This window comes from Chelmon rostratus, chromosome 4 (genome assembly GCF_017976325.1).
Source record: "Chelmon rostratus isolate fCheRos1 chromosome 4, fCheRos1.pri, whole genome shotgun sequence".
NCBI classification, from domain to species: domain Eukaryota; kingdom Metazoa; phylum Chordata; class Actinopteri; order Chaetodontiformes; family Chaetodontidae; genus Chelmon; species Chelmon rostratus.
Genome location: NC_055661.1, coordinates 25916766 through 25940954, shown reverse-complemented (window position 1 = coordinate 25940954; position 24189 = coordinate 25916766). Strand labels below are relative to the sequence as shown.

At 40.1% G+C, this 24189-nt stretch overlaps 3 protein-coding genes across 3 annotated transcripts in view; 1 reads left to right on the top strand and 2 right to left on the bottom strand.

Moving 5' to 3' along the window:
• shroom2a (shroom family member 2a) overlaps positions 1-2034 on the bottom strand; it is a 32612-nt gene extending 30578 nt beyond the window's left edge. Inside the window, exon 1 of the mRNA XM_041935926.1 lies at positions 1823-2034. The gene's annotated coding sequence lies outside the window, so the exon portion shown is untranslated. The remainder of the gene's footprint in view (positions 1-1822) is intronic.
• A 419-nt stretch (positions 2035-2453) lies between these two features.
• On the top strand, positions 2454-6082 carry LOC121604960 (synapse-associated protein 1-like). Its single transcript, XM_041934631.1, has 9 exons — positions 2454-2790; positions 2907-3025; positions 3124-3190; positions 3281-3354; positions 3463-3602; positions 3750-3889; positions 4213-4271; positions 4394-4538; positions 4624-6082. The coding sequence occupies exons 1-9, from the start codon at positions 2586-2588 to the stop codon at positions 4749-4751; spliced, it is 1077 nt and encodes a 358-aa protein (XP_041790565.1). The 5' UTR covers positions 2454-2585; the 3' UTR covers positions 4752-6082.
• On the bottom strand, positions 5353-23916 carry LOC121604961 (AP-1 complex subunit sigma-2). Its single transcript, XM_041934632.1, has 5 exons — positions 23819-23916; positions 22921-23099; positions 20220-20328; positions 19237-19374; positions 5353-9378 (listed from the first exon to the last, which is right to left on the bottom strand). Exons 1-5 carry the CDS (start codon positions 23879-23881, stop codon positions 9331-9333), a joined length of 537 nt encoding a protein of 178 aa, XP_041790566.1. The 5' UTR covers positions 23882-23916; the 3' UTR covers positions 5353-9330.
• Between the last annotated feature and the right edge of the window lie 273 nt (positions 23917-24189).

The window sequence follows — 24189 nt, the reverse complement described above, 5'->3', positions numbered from 1 at the left end:
TGTTTCAGTGTTATGCTGATGACACCCTGCTGCAACTCTCTCTGAACTCCAAACAGCCTTGCATGAGCAGAAAGCTAGAGCTAGATCTTCACTGGCACTGAAGAAAAAGACAATATTACTCTCATTTCAGTAGCATTACTCTTGCTGACAGTCAGCTCTAGATATGATCAAGATTTTGCTGATCACTTTCACAGCTCAACACTGTCTGGCAACATGTTATACTGCTGATCTTTTAAGCCTTCCTGAACCAGAGCGTGACCTGAACAGACTGTTCTACAATCTAGACTCATGAATAAAGCTAACTGAGCATTTGCCAGTGACTGAAGACGCTAAAAATCATTTTAGGACTCAGATTGGTAGATAAGAAAATATCTAATTATGAGTGTTTTCTTAACCTGTTCCTTATTTTCTCTTAATAGACTTAGACTTTTTACAGCTGACCTTGTGTGGGACCGTGTAGTTTTTATTTTTATGTATTTGTTCAAATTCTGTCTGTTTCTTTAATGTCTGCTTTAGACATATTGTGTTATTATAAATATATTTCTTAGTCTTGATTGATAATTGATCAGTGTGTGATCGGTGTATCAGTGCCAATCATGTTTAAAGCATGAAATAATAAACCATCACTGTGAATGTTTTACATGATTACAAAAAAAGAATAAATTAATTTAAGAAAAAATTATTTGTGTGTTACTTTTTACTGCTGCTTTTTGATTTTTACTTGATGATGTATTAGTGGCCTATTGTCTTTTACATTGTGTAGGATTTAACTGGCATCACCGACTATAATGTTTCTAATTCCAAAAGGGAGGCCAGAGGGAAGGTGATCACAGCATGGATGTGTTAAGAAATACAGTTAGCTCATATTTAAACATGGCACCATTACATTAAACAAAACCTGACAGAAAAAACAACAGGAAATTATGGAATATCCGGTCACCATGGGACTATAACAAGATCACTAACTGTAGCTTTATTTTGGCAAGAATCTAAATACCAATATAGGAAGTCACTGCATTCGGATACTAGTAACATCTGAAAAATATACTTCTTGACAGTAAGCTATTGGAAAAAATATGTAAAGGATTTATTGTTTGAGGATACTGATAAAATTAATGAGTTCTTCCATGAAAAATAATTTTTAATCATTTCAACAATATTTATTAAATACAATTTGAACAGAAATGTCTGCCATAGTAAGAATATTAAATGATTTTGGTGGTTTTGGGCAGGCGGTTAAATGTTTATATTTCAAACTGCTTTTTTAAAGGCTAAGGCAGATCTGATTCAGGTTCATTTAGATTACAAGGTGTTATATCTAAGATGTCACCTTTACATTGATTTCTGACTTTAAAGGTTATAATGACTGGACCGACTGACATTGAAATTACATGTGCTCTTAATTTGAAAGGAACTCATGTTTAAGACTCAAAATGATTAGTGATCAGCTAATAACTTGTCGTGAAAGCTGTGCCTTCGTGTATGTGGCACAAAAATGCATCCTCGTGACGTTAATGTGAGAAAACAAAACTGTAAGGCTGCGTTAACACCTGTTGTCATACTCCAGACAGGCTGGCTTCAACTTAATGCTCTTATGTGTGAGAATTAAACACACAAACAATGTCGACCAGCACAATGGAAACCATCTTCGCGTGTACCAACAAATAAGCAAACCTGAGCCCACACAGACCTGCCGCTTTCAATAGGTGACCGAATCTTCGTGTCAAACAAGCACTTTGTCATGAAATGAACAAGACTCCATGAGTTAGCTTTCTCGAAAATAAATACACAACCACAACTCATCTTAAACGACCGACCTTACCTGGGAATTCAACTTCTGGATAAACCGGTGAACAAGAAAGCCTCGTCGGGGTGGCACGCAGCTATATCCCGGCTTTACGTTACACATACTTCATCTTTTGTTACCGTTTAAACTTCCAATGAATCACTTTCTAGTAGTTCGCGAGTTGTGCGGACGGTTTCGGGTGATAAGATGAGAGTTTCCACTGTTTAAACGCAGCACGTCAGTCCGTATCCTACTTCATGATACAAACGGGGGACGACACACTGACACACTCAGGAGAGTTCAAATTAGCTAAGCTAACCTAGCTCTATCCATGGACAACTAGGATGACAAGTGTAGGAAAACACAGCGCAAGTGTGCCATCTACTGTTAGCTAGCAAGAAAGGTAAAACTTCGCTCTGGAAAACTTTGTTCTACTTTATGCTTTGAGATATGTACGTGTAACCCCAGAGCGAAGACTTTAACCATGCTCTCAGGGTAAGACATAGCTAACTGCGGTAAATCGGCTATTTTGCTAGCTCAATGCTAAGTATTAGGATAGGTAAGTCAAGACGCTCAGAATTTCAAGCGGAGCGCTTATGTTTCCATGACAACCCGTAGGGTCGGACTGGAGGGCCAAACTTAACCGATTCGCGGAAGTGGTCGCATGGTGAAACGTCATCGGCTTAAGAGTTAGGCATTTGTTTTAAACTATAAGAAAACTGGCGTACAAAACGGAGTAATTGATCGCCAGAGCATGTTAAAGAACTTCCGTTAAGTCTGTTGACGAAATATTTAAAGTATGTTTAAGAACTGGGGAACCTGGCTTGGAGTAGAAAACGACAAAGGCCAAGTTAAACATGAAGGCGAGTCTGCTGTTGATATTAATGAAGACCAGAACCGTGAAATAAACAAACCGACTGCTGGTGCTGAAAGTGAGCGGAGCAGTGCTGCTGAGGAAGATGCTCAACCGCCTCAGCTTCTCCAAAAAGCTAAAGGCTTCAGTGGTGAGTCTGAGAAAAGTTGGTTAAAAGTTAAACTTTGTAGTACTCGTAGCTGTGATATTAGACTTTGCTGCAGCTGTGTAACCTCGGTAATGTCTGTTTTACTCGCTTCTTCGCAGGTTACATTTACAATTTCGCCAGCAGCGCCTCAAAGAAACTGTCCGAGTCCGTGGTTGAAACAGCACAAACCCTCAAGAGGAGTGTGGAGGAGGGGAAGATGAATGGGATTATTGATAAGGTAGATGTCTCCCAGTGTCTGTCTTAATTCAAAAGATCTCCCATCCTTGTTTGTTCTAAAGCAGCTCGGCCTGTTTGGTACATTTGTTCTTCCCTCAGACCATTTTGGGTGATTTCCACAAAGAACAAGAAAGGTTTGTTCAGGAGCAAAAAGCCAAAAAGTCTGGTAAGCACTGAATTGTATGTTAATTGATCTTCGGTATTTATGCATGAAATGTAAGCACAGTAACGACAGGCTAGTTTTCATCGTTCGTAGGTGCTGCTGTGCCACCATGGGTTGGTTATAATGAAGAGGACACCATACAGCAACAGATTTTAGCTCTGTCAGCTGTGAGTGTTACACCATATGAAATTATTTCTTTGGTATGGAAAAGTAGTCGGCCTCGGTGTAATTTCAAGAATAACTCCACTTCATTTTGTTGCTTTGTTTGTCTGCAGGACAAAAGAAATTTTTTGCGAGACCCTCCTGCCGGGGTGCAGTTTCACTTTGACTGTGAGCAAATGTATCCAGTCGCCATGGTGATGTTGGAGGAAGATGAGCTCCTTCGGAAGATGCGCTTCCATCTGGTCCCCAAACAGTGAGAGCGTTTTTTGACACTCACATAATACTTTTGCCCTGCGTTTTCATCACGCGCATCCCCGCACGAGAGCGGGGTTATTGAAAACCGAAATATTTTATTCCGCCACAGCGGTGACTGCCTGTTCCTCCGTGTCATTCATTTTAGGGTGAAAGAGGAAGTCTTCTGGAAGAATTACTTCTACCGCGTGTCCTTAATAAAGCAGTCAGCCCAGCTCACAGCTCTGGCAGCTGAGCGGAGGGACGTGGAGAAGACCGGCACCGGTCCTGATTCTGCTCATCAGAAGGGTAAAACTGTGACGCCTGCGTTTAACCTTAATGTTCTTATCAGTGAAAAACAAATAAGTAATTTGAGTTCATAGCCTCTCACACAGAAGCAGTGATATCACTGACACAAATACAGGGTTTGCCAGATGTTGTGTGATAAACCAAAGTGAGTTAACTGGAAGAAATGTTTGAACATGAAACTTCTTTAACTTCTTAACCTTGTTTTTGTGACATAAGCTAAGTAGCAATGTTAATACCAGGAGTTGGAGAAATATCATAAGGGTATGCGGCACGATTAACATTTTTAAGAAAAACTTATTTTTGGGATGTACTGATTTTCATAGATGCAGTTAAATGGAAAACTCCCTCTGCCATCCGCACCACCAAACCAAAGTCAAATGAGGTAAGCCACCTGCTTTCAAGGTATAAAGCACCCCAGAGAATAAGAGTAGTCATCAAAAAGCAGTAATTGGACTTAAATGAGTGTAGTTAGAGTCCGACCTTCCTCTCTTTCTGTCATGAAAGGATGAAGAGGAGATCTCCACCAGCCCGACTGTGGCTGAATTTGTGAGCGACGCTTTTGACTCGTGCAAGATAAACGAGGACGACCTACGCAAAGAAATGGAACAGCTGGTCCTGGACAAGAGGGAACAGCCGAACGCACAGCGGGGTGAGTCTTTTTGTTTCACTGGTTGTCGTGTAGTTAGTGGAGCCGATCAGAGTTCAGTGAGTCACTCTGCGTCGGGTCTTTTCAGAGGAGACCGCTGACTGGGAGAGAGAGCTGCAGGAGGAACTTCAGGAGTACGACGTGTTGGAGGATAATGAGAACCGTGATGACAACTGGGACAGGGAGATTGAAGAGATGCTAAAGGAGGACAGTTAGGAGACGCTCACACAAGCTTTTAGCTGAAGGTCAGAAGCAGCTTGTGACCACAGATTTAATGGCCCCACTGGAACGATTCATTGAATTATTGGTCCTCTGAGATCTCTCAAGACAGAGGAATACCACTGGACGTCATTAACATTTCACTGAGCTATTTCTGTGGCCTTTAGTTTTATGAGTACATATTTAGCATCGTCTCCTGGAGGTATCGTCCTGTATCTCAAGCTCATAATGTGATAACGTGAACGCCTTCATAGCAAACTCAGGAATTAAAGTGACACCATCTAACTTTTGCTGAGCGGCTGCCACTGTTGCACAGGTGGCAATTACAGGATAATAGTAAATGCTTAAAATACAGTTAAGCTAAAGCATAACAGTAGCACAAGTAGACACGAGTCACAAACTCAACAAGCTGACTCAGCAATGACTGTTACACGACAACATGGACCTAAAGTTTGTTACTGTTAGCTAAATTAGCCACCGTGAGCTGCTGGTCATACCAGACCAAATCAGGCTAAAAACCAGCGAGCGTATTGAATCGAACAAGGATGTGTTTTATTTCTTTAAAACTGTTTATTTGTGAATTTTATTGAACTGTTTATTTGTAAGAGGAACAAAGTGCTACGTCTTCTTACAAAAGTTGCATAGTCTTGCTTTAAAGATACATTTCAAGCACAAATGCCATCCTGATTGTTTCAAGTTCACCCTCATTAAAACGTCCATGTAACGGCTGAACAAATACTACCTGTTAAAATCAAAGGTTCAGTATAAAGTATGAAATCTTTCTCTCTTTACTGATGCCAGCTGCAGAAATAACATGAACCAAGTCAGATGACCGTTTCTGTCAGCTCCACAGGATTTCATGTGACCAGTAAAATATATTTTTGAACAAACTTTTATCTTATAACTGAGCCAACCCATTTTTATAAGGAGAAATGAGGCTGTGGCAGCCTCTGTTAATCTAACTTTTAAAATCCTTTAACTGTTCATGATGGTACAGAATGCATTACACAGTGTACATCACACCTGTTAGGACCTTTGGGTCCTGTGTATTTCACCCAAATGATAAAATAAATGACTGAACATGTGTTTTATCTGTGATCGAATGCTTTGTGCCAGTCCAAACAAACTTTGTGTTCCTCCTGTTTACACCAGAAGTGATTCAGGAACACACGCCCAAAATCCATTGTCTTTTGTGTTCACACTTACTGTATATGCAAACTTCAATGTAGTGTTTTTTTAAATTCTTATTAAACCTATAAAACATTTATTCTCATGTAAAAAGTGTTGATTCTTTTCTTGCCGGTGCCTCTGATTCTGTTAAGTTTGCATATGGGTTGTTTTTGGATGCAGTTCTGCATCAGATACATTAAAAAACCATTTAAAACCAAACTTGAGCTTATTTTTACATGTCTTAGTCAATGTGTAACGCCACTTTTTATCATCAAAGCTGGGCTGCTTCCTCCCCGTGTGCAGAGGGTGACCGGTGGAGAGTAAAATGAAAGGAAACCAGCAATTTGTGGCAGTGCAGCCTCTCTGCCACTAGAGAACTCTTTATTGCTGAACCCGACAGGAAAACACAACCTTCCTCCTTTTGTCCATTTCAGACACTGCAGCAGTAAACGACACAGTGTCTCCTCTCTGTAAGGAAACACAAGTCCAGTAATGTAATACAGAGGGGGCACTCATGCTATAACTACTGTACTCACAACACACAGTAGAGAATTCCATAGATTCTATCACACTTCTGAGATACAGCATATCTACAGAATAAATTAGACATGAAAATGCTTGTTTGAATTTATATAAAAGTGGTAGCAGGAGGGTATTTCAATATTTCAACATGTCAAACAGTGGCGACTGTACAGAATAAGTTGCAAACTGGAAAACCGCAAAAGACAGTGTGAAAAAAAATCTATTTTAAACACAGTTTTGGTTTAAACAGCAATACCAGCTTTTCTTAAAATGTGCAACATTAACATCAAACAGAACTAAGGAAGAATGGTCTTTTATGATATTTGTACAGTCCTGTGTCCAAGGCATTTTACGTGTGTTCCTTTTTCAACCAAGTGGCTCCAAACTACTTTTAGTTTTGGCTCATAAAAAAAGAACAAGAAAATCTTAATACTCTGCTACGGTTTATGACACTATTGCTATTTAATGCGTGGTCTCTTTAGCACAGTTTTTTTAATCCAGAGTCACAGTAGTAAATAGGTAGTGTACAAGTTGTCACCTGTTTTTTTACAGTAAATCATGAATGTGGGCAGACAGTGAAACGGCTTTTTAAGAGTAAACTGCGTTGTGGTCAAGCCTCGGCTTTAAACTGGTCAGACGTCTGTTTGAATCTCACAGGTTTGTCGCTGGTATCGACACGTTTTACGAGAGTCTCGACAAAGAGGGAAGCAGTGATTTGTAGTTTGCTCCCATTTCATCCCTCTTCAAAAACTCCTGTCCCACCTCCTTAAATCACAACTATCCCATCATGCATTTGCATTTCTGATCTTCAGTTAAAGCTGCATTTATTTGTTTTTCACTTAACATTATAACATATTCCTCTGACATAATGTGAATTACGTTAAATGTACATGAGAAAAGGGTGGCGTGTAAACAGGAACCCAAAACTGGAGCTCTTTTTTTAAGCCTCTTTTAACTTGTTTTGGTTTAAAGGGAAAGTTCACCCCAAAATCCATTTCCCCCCTTACCTTTAATGCTATTTATCCATCTAGATTGTTTTGTTGTGAGTTACTGCGTTCTGGAGATATCGGCTGTAGAGATGTGCCAAAAAAACACAGTCAGCAGTAATGTCTGTTTCATGTAGGAACTATTTTCTGTCTACTGGAGTAAACCTGCCAACCGTATCACTGCGCAGAAGGAACCATGGATCTAATCATAGGCGTCGTCCTCAGCTGAGCTCTGACGCTAGCTCGCAGTATTGGTCAGCTATAAACTAATCTCCACGAGATAGCAATGTCAGACTGGGTTAGGGGGTAGATGCACGCTTCCTTCTGCACAGTGATACGGTTGGCGGGTGTTTTTCAGTCGAGAGAAAATAGTTCCCACATGAATCCGCTCACAATAAGGCCTGTGGATTATCTTGAGTAACTGGATCATGATGTCAGGAGAGAGACGTTGCTGTTTAGTGTTTTTATGCAGTGCAGTTCCATCATATTTGAGAGAAGGCAAACATCTCTACAGCTAATCTCCAAAACTCAGCAACTCACACCAAAACAATCCAGATGGATAAATTACACTACAGGTAATAGGGGAAAAAAGGTGTTTTTTGGTTTTGGGGTGAACTGTCCCTTTAACACACACACATTTATTACATGGTTGAGTCTTGCCATCATCCACATTCCCAGCAGCAGCAGCAGGTAACTGTTTGCAGCAAATAAGCTGTGCTAAACCATCTGTGCACCTCCTGCTCAGTGAGCAGCTGAGAGGAAAACCAAACATTTAGCAGGTTCAGATCCAGACACGTTTCTCAGAAGCTGGTGGAGATCAAACTAGAGCTTAAAGAGCAGGAATGCTGCATTTCTGCAGGAGTTCTGCCACCTTGTGGACAAAAATGGGTCAATGCAGCTTTAAGTGAAAATCTTGAATCTTAAATGTGGCGTAAACAATGATTAGACATCTGAAGTGAGTGGAACATCTTTGATTCAGTGAAATATTAAAAAAATCAAGAAGCACAATAGAGAACAGTCATTTTAGCTCTTGCACACATTTCATGAATAAAGAAAACCCAGTGTATTTACCACTTACACCATTTACACCACAGTGGTTGCAGATGTAGTTAAGTTATGGAACAGTAACATATTCTTTCATTTTAAATGAATGGACATACGTCAGCAGTTAAGGCATTCAATATTAAATGGGATCCTGCCATTAGAAACAAAACAAACAATGAGACCACAGGAATGATAACAGCTTGTAAACTGAGAGAATACTCATTATATGACACAACATTTTCTGTCTTAAGCCAGTTCATCCACCGTCATTTCACCTCACGCTGCCGTGGTGCACCACGGTGGAAGTACAGCAGGTATTTTTCAAATGCCGAATATGCTGAGTTTGAAACTGTCATTGATAATCACAATATTAAAGAAACAGTGGCGAGATGAAACATAACTCTTTGGTTTTGTTAATGTAATACTTTTGACTTCCACTTACAATATCCTATACGTGTAACACATTTGAAATTCAGTTCATTAAATATATGAATATAGAGTGATCTCATCAGCTTTGGTCAAATCAGAATCAAGCAGTTCACACACTACAGCGTCCTGTTGTGGACTGGAAAGCAGCAAACAATAAAAACCTTAATTATGCTGCATTTTTCCTTGGTAACAGTTAACGTCATCACACTGAACAAATAAATAACTCAGTAGGAAATAACCAAACAGTGCTACATTGTTTGTTTCAGGGGGAAAAAAAAGTAGAAAACAAAGGCAGTGTGTGTGTGTGTGATTGAATGTGCTCAAATGTGGGAGTTGTTATCAGCTACATACAGCAGAGGAACTGGCAGATGAAGGACAGTGTGGCAAGTGGATGATGGTGACGAGGAGGAGGAAGAGGAGCATGTTTATGTCAGTCCAATTTCCTCCAGCACGCTGCGAGGGGTCTCTGCGTCCTGTGGAGGGAGAGAGGAACCAGAGCTCCAGTGAAGTGCTCAGCGAGCGACACGCCACACACAGCGGGTTTCAACAGCAACGACAGCATTACTCATATGTGCACACACACACACATGCACGCGCACACACACGCAGTGAGGTTTTATCTGGTTTAATGTCACCACTGCCTCAGCAGCTTTATATCAGACATGAAAAGGATTCAGTTGTTGGCTTTGTGCAAACAGTCTAATGTTCTCAGTCATTATTTGGGAATTTCATACTGGAATTAGTAGTTAGAGTTGCATAAATCAGTATTTTACATTAACACTCAATGAAAATAAATAAATACCCACAACTCTGTTCACACTCCAAATTCTACATTAATATTAAGAATTTCATATTGCAAATGGTCCTTCAATTTCAAGCTTCGTATGTTAAATTTACAGGTGCCCTGTGGAGTTCTTCAGGTTTGTCTGCATTCAGTTTCTCGCCAAAATGCATCGAGTGCATCTTTGAGGCCCAACAAATGTTTTTAGTGCATTTTCTGCCTCATTAAATGTTCGAAATCGTTATCCATGTTTGTTAGCTTGCAGTCTCCTTCTTCCTTGTCTTTGCAAGCATATTACTATGTTTTTTTCTGTGTTACCGCCATCAAATATTAATCAGTGGAACAGCATGAAGCTGGCTGGAGTGTACTGCACTGCCCATGTGTTCATGTTCCTGATAAAAACAAACAGGGAGTCACTTATAAAAACTTTTCTCCATCATGCTAATAGAGGTCAAAAACTCCACAGGGTACCTTTAAAGCTGCGATAATCAACATGCTTTCTATAGATATAAATCTAGTAAATACATATAAAGTGAATGGTTTGGTTTGTAGTGGGGAACCTAAAACTCTCTAGGTCGGTCACTTTAAATTCTACATACAAATCAGAGAAGCTGATAGTGCAAATGGTCCTTAAATTCAAAGCTTCAACATTTTTATTTTAACATTGAATCAAATGAAAACATTAAAAATCTATGTTAAAATTTGGGGATTTGATATTGCATTCATTGTTAAAGCTGCATTAATAAACAATATTTATATGTGCACACACAAAGAAATCCGAACATGATGGAAGCTGGATAACCTAAAATGCGTCTTTATCAGCAGACCGTGTTCACGGCAGACGTTTTGTCAAAGTATAAAAGCACAAGTGTGAATAATAACATGAATGACGGCTCTATTCCATTAAGTGCCCATTGTCAGTGAGTGAGCATGCACAATGCCAACGTCCTGTAAGTGGGTCACCTAAATGGAATGCAGCCATCGTTATGACAATGTGTCACAAATCAGAGGTAACAATCGAGACATGACACAGGAAAACAGCGGGGCTGGTCGCTTGTGGCAGAAAGAAAGAGAAGCACTTACTTTGGCATCCTAAAGCAACGTCGAGCACAAAGTAAAGAGAGGAGGTGCATCAGAGCAGGGAGACAGAAATCTGGCTTTATGTGAAGAGGAGTAAAACAACCATTTTCAGCGCAGAGCGCTCAGCACAGATCTTGAAACATAAACTATGCATTATTCACCAATTACACACTTTGGGGTAGATGCTGCTGCAGTGACGAATCCCTTGTCACCTCTTATGTAGGCTAAACATCTTCATCTGCAAAGCGAATGGCGCTCAGCAGCATTCAGCGGCGAGGTTATCGGGTTTGTTTGTGACACAGATGAAAACAGCTGCACTAAAAACTAAATGACTAAATGTCAGCCTGAACGTCACGCAGGAAAAAAGCACCATAAAACACAGATCAATCAGTTATACTGAAGAACGACACCAGCGTGCTTAATTGACAAAGAATCATAAAGAATTTATTCATTATAGCTATTATATACATTGATAAAATATCCTCTATTTATCAGAATGGTCTATCTTTCTAAGTAGGACACAGATGAATGGCAACAGATCATAGAAACCATTATAAGTGCTTAATCAGTGTGCATTTATAATACAGAGGCTAATTGTTCAAAGTGTGTTTAAAAGTCTGTTATCAGTTTAACATTGAAAGCTAAAACAGCCCTTAGTTAATCAGTGCAAAACCAAACATCTGTTTAGCATTAATCCCACTAACACCACTTACCTTAAGAGCAGACTTCACTATCGATTTATATAGGAAATAACCAGGATCTATAATAATAATATAATAAGATTTAAAAATAACCCTCATAATATTGAAAATCTACTGGATGTTCTAGTCTGTGCTACGGTCTGATCGAGGGTTTGTTCTGATTTTAATAATTACAACAACAACTCCTACAAATCACAGCAAGGACGATACCTAAGTTCAAAGTACGTGTGATTTACAGTGAGAAGATAAACATAAAACTGTAACTGAGAAACCCACGAGAGACGTGATAAAGGAGCAGGTAACACAGGACGTCTGAAGCATTCGCAACTCCCCACCCACAGCTGATGTCATGTGAATTCAGTCACATAAACAAGACCAATGAGGGAAACAATACAATCTGGATGAACACCTCCTGGACTGAATATTAACTTTAGTGTGACGGTGATGGGTCTGGAATCTGTGATGGATCATATTATGTGGTCTGGTCTTCAAGTGTCTCTTTTCAAAGAGTGTGTTCACACTTAAATGCTCGTGCCTTGAATGTATTCTGTACTTATAAACACAGTCAGACGTATCTGTGCACCACAGAGGGCAGACTTTCCCCACATAGTTTCAGTAGCAGCAGATGACTTCAATTTGAGTCTTAAACCAGTGGTTTTCCACCAGGTGCCACTCTGCAGCAGCTGGTTTCGACTGGTTTTAAATAGCTAGCTGCTGCTGGTGGTGATTCACTGAACTAAACAGGTCAAAAAGAATTCTTAGGCCTCGACACAAGGTCCACTTAAAGGTGCATGTTCCCCCCAGTAAGTGGAGCCTGAGTTGACGATCGTGCTTCAGGGTCATGAGAGCACATGATGCAAACTTCTCACAGTGGTAATAATAAAGAGAGGTGTTCAACTAGTGCAATGAAACCAACAACAGGTGGACGAATGACAGACATGTAGCAATATATCACCATTAAATATACTGTATATATCAATCTACACACTGATTAATAAGTTTAAATGGATCATATCCCAAATGCCTAAATGTTTTCATCATTTACTGTTTTCAACTTATTTTTAACATTGTGACTATATCGTATCATGACTGTCATGTGCCACATTGAAAGTGAGCTGAGAGCATTGACACCCCCCCAAACCAATGACAATGACAGGTGTTCAGAGGGCAGAAAGAAAGGTGCCAGGCACTGAGGAGCTCAGCATGCAGGGTGGAAGCAGCGGCGGCAGCAGCAGCGGCGGCAGCAGCAGCAGCAGCAGCAGCAGCGACGGCAGCCAATCAGTACACAGGCACATTAAAGTACTCATGACGGGGCTGAGGGAGAGAAATGCACACAGCTTAGAAAACAACTCAGAGTGGTCACGGCCTCCTTATACAGACATTCACAGGACATGCAGGGAGACAGTGCAGCAGGCCGGAGGCATCACCACTGTTCCGCCTTTATCTGTTAAAGGAATAGTTCATCACTGCGGGACGTAGCCTTTCTTGTCCAGAGTTAGATGCAAAGATAGACACCATTCTCATGTCTGTATGAGAAATATGATGCTAGTGCTAGCCGGTTAGCTTAGCTTCACGTACAGACTGGAAATAGTGGAAAACAGCTAGCATGGCTCTGTCACCTCCCAGCGCCTCTAAATCTCACTATAAACATCTTATTGTTTAAATGTTATGTCTGTAAAGAAGGAGATGAGCCATTTCCCCTTGTTTCCAGTCTTTATGGCATGCTAAGCTAACTGTTTCCTGGCTGCAGCTTCATATTTAGCATTCAGACATGAGAGTGTTATTGCTCTTCAAATCTTCTTCAAATAGATTTTCCCTACTTAACTAAGTCCAACAAACTGAACTGAAGATGATCTGAGCAATGAGCTTAGCTTCTTTTAGCTCAAATTCTGATTGTTTTTGTAAAAATGCATCCACAAGCCTGTCTTAGTAAAGTGGAGGAAAAAGCTATAAAATTCCCCTAAAAAGCAAAATATTTCATTTTGAGTGAGACGGTATGAACAGATCTGGCTAAGGTTTCATTTTCACAGCTTATTCAGGTAATCAGTGGACACACAGTCAAAGTGTCAACTATCCAAACTGCAGGAATTTACTCCTGTAAAAAATAATCATATGAACATCTGGTAGTGGACAGTGTCAATGAGATGTTACACATAAATGGAGAACACAGACAAACAAACATGTATTGTCAACTGGAGACCGGGATCAAGACCAAGAAAACGGTCTGAACCAGCAGGAACTGAGCTACAGACAGACTCATATATACAGTTAGAACACTGGGACTAGCTCTGACTAGAGGACTCTAACAGCATGGACGGCCTAAATCCACAGACACAGAGTAATCACCTCAGCCGGCCTAATTCTGGAAAAGACCAGAGGACTCAGAGACCATATTAGGGACCATCACACCTGTGAGGCAAACAGTTTGTAAGGACAAAAATAAACAGACCGAAGCACCACTCATCAACTTGGATCAAGTTAAAGTCTCTCAGGAAAACTACAGCTTCTACTGTACACATCTACAGTTTGTGCTGGGGGAGCAGGAGGTTAACTGTGCACCAGTAACAATAACAATGGCCTCTTCACGGGGACGTCTCTGCTCAATTTATCTCCGATGTCTCACATGCGGAGTCGAGCCGAGCAGGAGGTCTTCCGAGGCGTCGTTATTCTAAAAGAAGATCTGCTTGCTGGCACCAAAGAAATGACCAGCTCCCGTTTCATTAAAGGCTTATTAAAATAACTTCTACCAAATCCCCTCTGGCATGTTTTCCATGTAATTACTGAACTATGCACTTACTAATGCCTTCAAGCCAGACGCACGCACTCCAAATGTGCCCCCAGCTCACCCCCTCCATGATTATTATATTACTATTATATATATATATATATATATATATATATATATATATACACACCACACAATACTTGTTAGTTAGATCTGTTAATTCATGGGATTTGTTAAGAATAGGAAAAAAAAGTAGAATACAGTGATCGTTCTCCTTGAATATCTTAATATTAATATTACAAGATGACACTAAAATCGTCATTTTGTGTCACATAACACACGGCACAAAAACCTGCGGAATAAATATTAGTTAATATTAAATACTGTTGCATGTGTCAATGTTCATCAAAATCTCTTTCCACCAATTCAAAACAACTTTTCATTCAGTGCTGTTAGTAACTCAACAGGCTAGACTTCACACAGGCAGCATAGCCCTTTCACTTACCCACAACAGTTATAACCTGAATTTGAAAATTTTAAATTTAAGTGAAATTCCAATTCACAGAAAACTTTGAATTTTTTAAAATTTCAAAAAATTCAAATAAATCTTAATCTGCTACAATGTTATGTTAAAAAAAAAATCCAAATTTAAACAGCAAAACAGTTATTACCAAATTAGGAAGTGTTGGATTATACGGCCTGTTAGTGAAAGTGAGCGTATTCAGACATGTTCAAACCTTCAAGTTTGAGTTCATGCCTGTTACGACCCTTTACGCTGTGTCAAGTTCAGTGATGACACGGTCATACTGACAGAAGTACATGCAGGTAGAAATCCACAGCACACAGAGCTGGACACCCATGCTGACTGGCTGACTGCACCAGTCTTGGTCTAGTAGTTACCAGTCGCCTGGATGGAGGCATGGATGGACTCTAGGCCCATTACAAGATCTCCTCATTTGGCAAACTTCCCCAGTCTTCACTCTGGCTCTACAAATACAGAATTGAGCCAATCAGAGACTTCCTTCTGTCTCCCCCTCAGGGTGGATGTGGAGTGGCGCTCTTAACGTTTTGACCTAATTACTTTCAGAAGTGAGAACGTTGACTAAATGGTTTAAAATGGCTTCTCACTCCGTAACTGCACACACTTTAAAGGAAAAAGCTGACATTAACAACTTACCATAAGCCTTCGAGGACCTCAGTGCAGTATGTTCTGTACAGTGCAGCTACCTGATGGTCCTGCTGACTGTAAATCAACTAACAGCTTCGCAGTTTGTCCTCAGAGATTATTGGACTTGGCTCGGCGGCAGCCGCTTCACGGCTAATGGCTACGGGCCGCTTTTAGATTTTCCTCATCCTATCGCTCATTTCATTGCTTACTTTAACTTCAAGTCATTTGAGTTTGTAAACTTGTCTTGGCATGTCACATGTCTTCTCATCCACAAATCAAGGAGGTAAATAATGAAGATGGATTGATCACTCGTTGGGAAACGACAAAAGCCAATTATGCTCTCAGGTTTGAACATAAAAATAGAAAGAAACTAACCGTCCTTAAGGTGCTGTAAAACTAAACTCCCTGATGGCGTAATAACTTCATGGTAGCTGGAGCTGCAGTAAAAATATTAATGTGATGCCATATTGTCTATAATGCAGCAGGAAAAGAGAACTGCTCAACTGCACAAAGCGACATATGCACATTGCTAACATATGCACATTGCTAACATGTGCACATTGCTAACATATGCACATTGCTAACATGTGCACATTGCTAACATATGCACATTGCTAACATATGCACATTGCTAACAGCTTTTTTTAAGGTTGAAATTATCTTAAATTCAGACTTCACTAAAGCCTGTCTGATACATCTACAGGCTGATATGACTGGCTATATTGGCTTATCTAAGAATATCTGCATTGCTGTGCAACAGCAAATGTGCAAAATTCTATATTTTTACACATATCTGATCCATAGTTTTATCATTTCAGATTCTACAGCGAAATAGATTGTATCTTTACCACCGAGTTTGAGAAAACTTTTTTTGTCTCTCGGTCATTTTCCACAGGTCACATCACTTTTCTCCACCGGATGTTAATGGTCTGTCAGCAGTGGCCTGGTTTTGCTTCCCAGAACTCATTAGCAGTGGCCTTTCAGCTCACTAACTGATGAAATGTTGAGCAAACAAATCCAGCAGACCAATCAGCCTGGTGACGCTGATTGGGTCTACACTCGCACCAAATGCTGTCTGTATCTCTGCCTCTTTTATGCATATTCAACATTTAAAAGCTGCCTTTACGAGAACGCTCTTTGAAACCTTTTTCACGATGCGTTGTGAAACAGAAACAGAAAGATTCCTCATTAATTCTATAACTACAAGCTAAAGATATCTGAATTACGATAAGCTGAAGCTTTTCGTTTTGATTTATGACATTAATGCATTAAAGTAACAGAAAGCCTCTCGTGCACTGAAGCTGAGACACAGCTGTGGTGTCATGACCAGTGTTTGTTGGTGAACTGCTGATTATCCTTTCAGTCAGTGTCATATATTGCTGTGATGCTGTGATGCAGCTACTGTATTTATGGTCCCTCTGTATGAAATGCTAACCCTGGCCATGTGTGTGTGTGTGTGTGTGTGTGTGTGTGGTCTCTGCAGTGCAGACAATGAGGCTTTGTTTGTGGGCTGCAACCTGAGCGCCCCTCAACCATCAAACAAGTCTCAAAAGACAGTTTAAACGGTTTATTAAGATCAGCGGAGGATTAAAAACAAACCGTCAACAAGAATTTTCAGTGTTCATCCAAACTTCATCATCAGCTGTGAAAAGTGACAGGAAGTAACTGTGGAAAGACGTCACCTGACCTGAGATGTAAACACGACACTGAAATGTTGCTGAAGTGTGCCCGCCAGGGGAGAAGGTGTTCCCAGCAGCTTACGATGGTGCACCTCCTCCCACTTTGTGAGGTGGAGCAAGCTGGTTCATTTATTGTTTCATCCAGTTTCTAAGACGGACAGGTGGCGTCTCGTGCTGATCATGTGACTTCTTTGTGTGCATTTCTTGCTAGAATTACTACCTGTCACTTTGCAACTCATGATGGTGTTTGTTTGAACATGACACGTCCTGCTGATTGTTTCTTTTTAACAGTCCAGTGATTTTAATAAACTTTTATGACAAGTTTACAACCTGGATGTCTGAGAAAATGAATCTACGCAGACAGACTAAAAAGAACATGTGAGATCTCAAAGAGGAGAGTCAAATAATTTTAAATGTTTTAGTGACACTGAAAGGGAGAACAACATTTTTGAATAGAATAATAGAAATAATAGAAGTTCTAATTGAATCCAATCAGTGATATTCTCTTTAGTTTTCAGGATACATCATGGGGCTGACACGCAGCACATTTCAATGGGATTCCCACTGCAACAAACTAAACTCACTGGATGAAAATATTCTCTAATGATGCAGACTTTTTCAAGTGCTGCTGACAAACAGTTATTGGTTAGTGCCTGGATTACATCAGGGTTGAAGCAGAAAAAACACACCAGAAACTTAAACATCAGCGGCGTATTCCTGATGTTTGAAAAGTTTCTGTTGCTGGTGTGCTGTTTCTGCTGGCTTAAGCTCCATGTGGGTGAATCTACAGTACATCTAAGGCTACTGATCTAACGCTACAGCAAGGGTCACTTGCAGGTTTTTACAAACTGTACCTGCAAACAGGCGCATCTGAAAGTCTATATTCTGTAAATCACAATAGTAAAGAATAAACAGGCAAAGAGAGAAAAAAACGTCAGCTGAAATCAAGATGAAGCAAACTAAACTGAAGACAACAAAGCAGTGTGAAGCCAAGAAAAGGAAAACCACAAGAAATAAACATCAAACACAGGTGAGAATCAACTTAGGAACCGATGCAGCTGCACAAATGAAATTTAAGATGGATTTAGGAGGATCAGGAGTAAAAGTGCAAGAAAGAAACATCATGAAGCCCCGGCAGTTTCAAGTGGTCCCCAAGACAGATAAACTCAACACTCCAGACTCCCTATAAGTCACTGAAAATACCTCCGTAACTTACACTGCTCCTGTGATAAGAGCTAAACACAAACACGCTGATGAAACTCTGGTTTGAAACACCTTCTGCACGCTACTGTGACAAAGCTGGTGTTACTTTGTGGAGGGAAATCTAATGTAAGCACATCTGATGTACACAAATATTTGTAGCTACTCTGCTTTTACTGACTTCAATGAAACTTAACGATAAAAACCTTCAGTAATCAAATTACATTTTTGTTACCATTTATGGTGTGCATTTTTCTGCCGTGGCCATTCAGAGCATTTACATTCAGTATTTACCTCCCTATAGTCGCTTTCGCTGTTAGTGCCTTCACATACAAGAGGCAAATGACTCAGCATGTTATCAGAGCTATGTTAAGCTAATGCTAATGCTAACCCATCATCTGATACTGCCGCTAGTTCACTTTGAAAGCACTTCACTGGCGAGATACGGGCTGGCTGATATTGTGAAACAATAACATTAAAGATGACGTATTTGTCACAGAGTTTAGCGCTGGCTGTGATCATCCATCCAAATTACATCTACAAAACAACAAGAGTCAGTCAATTAATTCTAAATATTGCAGAAAGAAACAGGAACAATAAAGAGCAGCCACAGTAAGTGTGTTCCCAACAAACCTCTTTTTGTGCACATTTTTCAAATTGTAGATAAAAATAAAACTGAGTGGAAACGACAGAGATTAAAAAAAGAAGTCTAAATACTAAAAAACTTTTTACGGATTGCTGAAGTAGAAAAGTTGATTTATAAATTATGAATTAAATAAAGTGCAATGGAAGCAAGTTATTGAATATAAAGTATGAAACAGTACTTTGTGTTACCACGAGTAACCATGGATGCCAACAAGGACTGAAATCTTTCAATCTGAGAAATCTCAATGTTGACACAGTTACAGCTGTAGAATGGAAAGTGAGGGCAGATTATTACTGAGGAAGTGGTAAGAAATTATTATTATTATCCCCGCATGGGGCATCATTGCCTTACCTCCTGTAGCAGGTCAGCCTGCTCAATGGCCTTCAGTACATTCTTTTTGGACGTTTCCTGAGCTTCCCCACCCAACAGGAATTCATCCAGGATGAAGTATGCCTTCTCAAAATTGAAAATAATGTCCAGCTCACAAACCTGTTGTTCAGAAATTAATAGGGAATGAGTATTATCCAGTCAGTGATTGGTGATTTTTAACAGGAGGGAAGTTCTGAATCCTGAACCAACTTAATACTGACCCTGATCCTACAGTAAAAACTGCATCTGTAGTCATGTCTACCTTAAAATATTTACTTACAGAGGTGGTTTGGTCTGGAGTATGTTCAGCAGCACAACTAATGAATGATCAGCAAATTTATATTTATAGGAACATTACAGGAATACTATAGGCAGCAGTGTGTCTCTATGATCCTACATGTTGCTACTTATCACTTTGATCATGAAGGTGACACTACTCTATAGAGTATACAGGCTACAACATGTATAGAACTGAGTATTTATAGTATATAATTCAGAGAATATTACACATCCAAGATGAAACTGACAGAAGGGACTGAGGGAAAAAGGTACAATTACAAATCTGTCTGCGACTTCAGCACCACGGACAGCACCGTGGATTTATCAATACACGTCACAGTTAGCATACTGATATTTCAGAGCCGTGGTCAAGGTCAGACATTCAAACACAAACCTCAGTCAGGTGAAGGATCAATGAATCAGGGAGACTAGACTAACATATTCAATGAAACAACCCCTCTGCACTCTCTCTGTGACTACGGGATGGAGAGGGGGGATGGCAGGTTAACAAGGGGGGTACATTTTGGCTATTTTGTTAACAAGAGGGAAGAAACCCCCTCTCATCCTCCCTTACATCGCATACTGATAGGAAGTCTATGTTCAACAGGTGGGAAACATATGATTAACCACAGCATGAATGCACAACATATAAAAGAATAAGAGGTGAGGAGAAAGCTGAGACTCACACTGCCGAAGTATTTGTCCAGCAGCTCCACATATCTGTGGATGATCTCCAGTGTGATGAGCTCATTGTCCTGGTCCTCTATGGCACAGCAGAAGTACAGGCTGGCATATCTGCAACACAGTGACAAGCCAGCCAACTTTAAAGCACCAGTATGTGGATGATTTAGTTGCATCTAGCTGAGACGTTGTAGTAGTGTAGTACAACTGAATACCCCTTCCCTTCCTCCTATGTAAAAGGAACTATGGTGGCCGGTAAGAACACGAAAAATGTGAAAAGCGCTCTCTAGAGCCACTGTTTGGTTTGTCCATTCAGGGCTATTGTAGAAACTTGACAGTGCAACATGGTGGACTCAGTGTAAGAGGCCCTGCTCCCTCTGTAGAGAGCTCATTCTAAAACACAAAACAAACACAATGATTATTATTTCATTAGTGATTATACACTAATGAAAACATAATTGTGAATATTATATTCCATTTCTGCCAAAAGATAAATCTTTCACAGTGGGCCTTTAACTTGACAACAGCGATTCAGAAAGACCTTTTCATTGTGAAAACTGCAGCAACAACCTGACAAAGTAAGAAGAAGAAGAGCTGACCTTGTGCTTTTGTATGACTCTGATCTCCAGGTGATATATGCTACGTCCCAGCTCACTCTTATAGTGCTGAGAGAGTGTTTCTCTGTTATTATTAAGAATCGCTGTTTACTGTGAACAGGGTATTCATTTAAAAAGCCAGAAGCTGGATGCAGAAGGCTGTATGAGTTAAGCCCCATTCTGCCATGGTTCTTTATCCCTGATAATCCCTCAGGCACTCTTTAAGCATGTGATGATTGGCTAATAAAAGAGCTGGTCAGTTGATTCTTCAGAGCCAGCAGGACAGGAGGGCACAAAGGACCAGGCTGTAGATTTTACAAGTCTCCAACTCGACGGGACTGGAACATGTTGGCATTATTGATCCGGGCATTTGAATTGTTTCACGGTCCACTCCATCACTGTCTGCTGTGTGCAAGTGAATGCAAGGCACAGCCGAGCTCAGGAAACACAAAGGGTCCAGTTCAGCTGTTCAGTTGTCTGTGGCACAGAGAAATGATGCAGCACTTTTACTGTAGCTGACTCATACGGCAGGAGGGAGTTACGGGGTCAAACCTTTCAAAGCAAATGTATAACTCTTAGCAGACTAAGTTCCTAATATAATTTGCTTTCTTCATATTGCATTTGGCAGCCTGATGGCAAAGTTAGATCCTGTGTTATAGATGAATTTGTTCTGAATAAAAATTTGTTTTTGCACAATGTTGCTTATAAATCTTTAGGTTTATGTTGTCTGCTTTGCGATTGGCAGGCAGCTCACAGGGTTACTTGGACATTTAATTTGGCAAAAATGTCCACCAGCAATGAATTCAGCCTTATTTCTATGGGATATAGGATATAGTGCACATTTTGAGGATTTGGATTGCTAAAACCTGTCTTCATGAGGACAGGCTGTATGTCCTCATGAAGACATGCTGAGAGCTGCAAAAATTATTAGATGAATCGATTAGTTGATCAACAGAAAATTAGTCTTCAAACTATTTTGATAATCGAGTAACTGTTTTAGTTAATAGCAAGTTAATAATAGTTAATAACAAACAACACAGGCTTTCAAATAAGAGGATTTGCTGCTTTCTTTTCTTATTTGACAGTAAACCGAATATATAAGGGTTTTGTACTTAAATAAAATAAGGCATCTGAAAACATCACCTTGCAAACATCACCTACAAAAGATTAATTGCAAAAATAATGGTTAGTTGCAGCCTTAGACGTGTTTTATGTTGAAAAACTATTTCCACTGGATGTCCTGAGGCTCAGTTGGCTGTGGGATCGACCTTGTTCCTGCAAATCTGACCTGACGGCTTATCATTTTCATTTCTTCTCAATAAATATGTCAAAAATATAATACAATACAGAAACAGGATTTCCCAAAAGCTGATGGCCCTTCACGACTCCTTAAAATCAAAACATCCCAACCAATATTGAATAATGTTGTCAAGGTAATTACCTCTTTCCCTTCACCTTTAGCAACAGTAGGCCTGCTGTTCATTTTTGTTACTTTGTTTGTGACTTATATCAACTGTCACACAGCTGTATCCAAAAATGTGAGTAAACAGTTAGAGAGCTGAAAGCTTTACAGAACTACGGCACAAAACAAATATTGTGACCAATGCAGCACAAGTAAATCCTGAGGCAGCAGCCCCAACGGCTCATTTAATGACACTTTTATGCCCTGACATGATGTAATAAGAGCAAATTGAATTGTTGTGAGCAAAAAACACAGACAAAAAAAAAGCTATTAATAATTTTTAAAACTTTAAAAGGTTTGAATTTAAGAAGAAACAAACATTCGTGTGGTTGTGCAATGGTGCAAAGTTGCTGACTCGTCAGCACCTCGAGTGCAGTGTTTGTCTGTCCCTGATGGGTCACCCGGGTTCACCAGTAGTCTGCCTGCCCATCCGTTGGCACAGCAACAGGATATAATGAGGCAAAATTAATGCTCCTTCGTGTTGTAGTCATAATGCCATCCTCTCTATGATAGCACTTTCTCCCAATTCTCTAACTGAGCTGTGTCTGTGACTGACAGGCCTATGAATTACCCAGTGTGAAAAATTCTATTCTGTGAGTGTTCAACCAGAGAGCTTTTTGTACATATACAAGACTCATTCCTACCCACCTCTTATATACAATCTTGAGGTCTCTCCACTCCAGAAAGCTGCACATTTTGGGCTTTCGAGCCAGGACCGTCTGCACCAACTCTCTGGTGATCTTCTTTTTCTCCTTATCAGACAAAGGCACGTACCACTTCTGAAGCCGGAGCTTTCCTTGTCGACTGAACAGAAGCATGAACTGCATCTGGAATGAAGAGATGAGAGAAAGCAGAGGCGCCGTGAAACACTGAGAGATGACAGGAAGGAGTGGGCGGTTAATGACATCCGCAGAAAGACACAAAAAGCATTGAAAAGAACACATCTTGTCACTTTTAATGTCAAAACCGGATGTGAATATGAAGTCAGTCTTATTCTGACAACTTGAGGCAAATTGAGGAAATAATTAGTGTAAGACATGTGGGAGGTGCTGGAACAACATGGAAGACAAATTCAATTTAATCAAGTCAATCAACCTCAGGAAAATAACAAAAGGATAAATCTTCATGGAATAACTGAATACAGAATGGAAGCAGAATAGTTGGTTGCTAAGCTCCGTGTGTATGGTCTGCTGCCATGTGTTTAACATAAACAACGCACTTTATGGTCAAATTTAGCCTGTTTAACAGAGACAACACACCCTATATGTTCAATTTAAGACACGTTGAAACAAATAACACGAGACTGTCATTTTAATATCCAGTTCAACAGCCAGTTCTCTACAGTTTTACCAAAAAACAAGACTGAAATCATTACCTGCTTACCGATTTCAACACAGCCTAACGGAAGTACTGTTAACACCGTTATTCAGCGGTTAGCATTAGCCTGTCGCGCCACGGGCTAGCTTCTTTTTAATACGCATGAGACCGAGCGTATATGTACATTTTAATATACAATGTGAAATTAAACACACTCAAAACTACTTACCTTGAATAACAACACCGTATTCTCCTCTGAAGAAATGAGCCACCTAACGCCACCCTGAGACATACACGGCAAGTCGGCATCAAGCTTCTGATTGGCCAATGAAGCGCTCACAATGTTGTTCATTGGCCAACATTTCATCTATAAGTCTCAGCGAAGCACCCGCCCCTACTCTGCCTCTGATTGGCTCTGACTGCGACTTTTTTTTCTAACTCTAACAAACCATCTAACCCAAAACCCAAAGCAAGCGACGAACACTAGCCAATCAGAGGCAGAGTAGGGCGGGTCTTGAGGTTGGTGGGGAAATGAATCAAGCCGCCCAAACCTTTAATTTATTATGTTATTGGCTGATATAACTATCAATCAAACCGCAA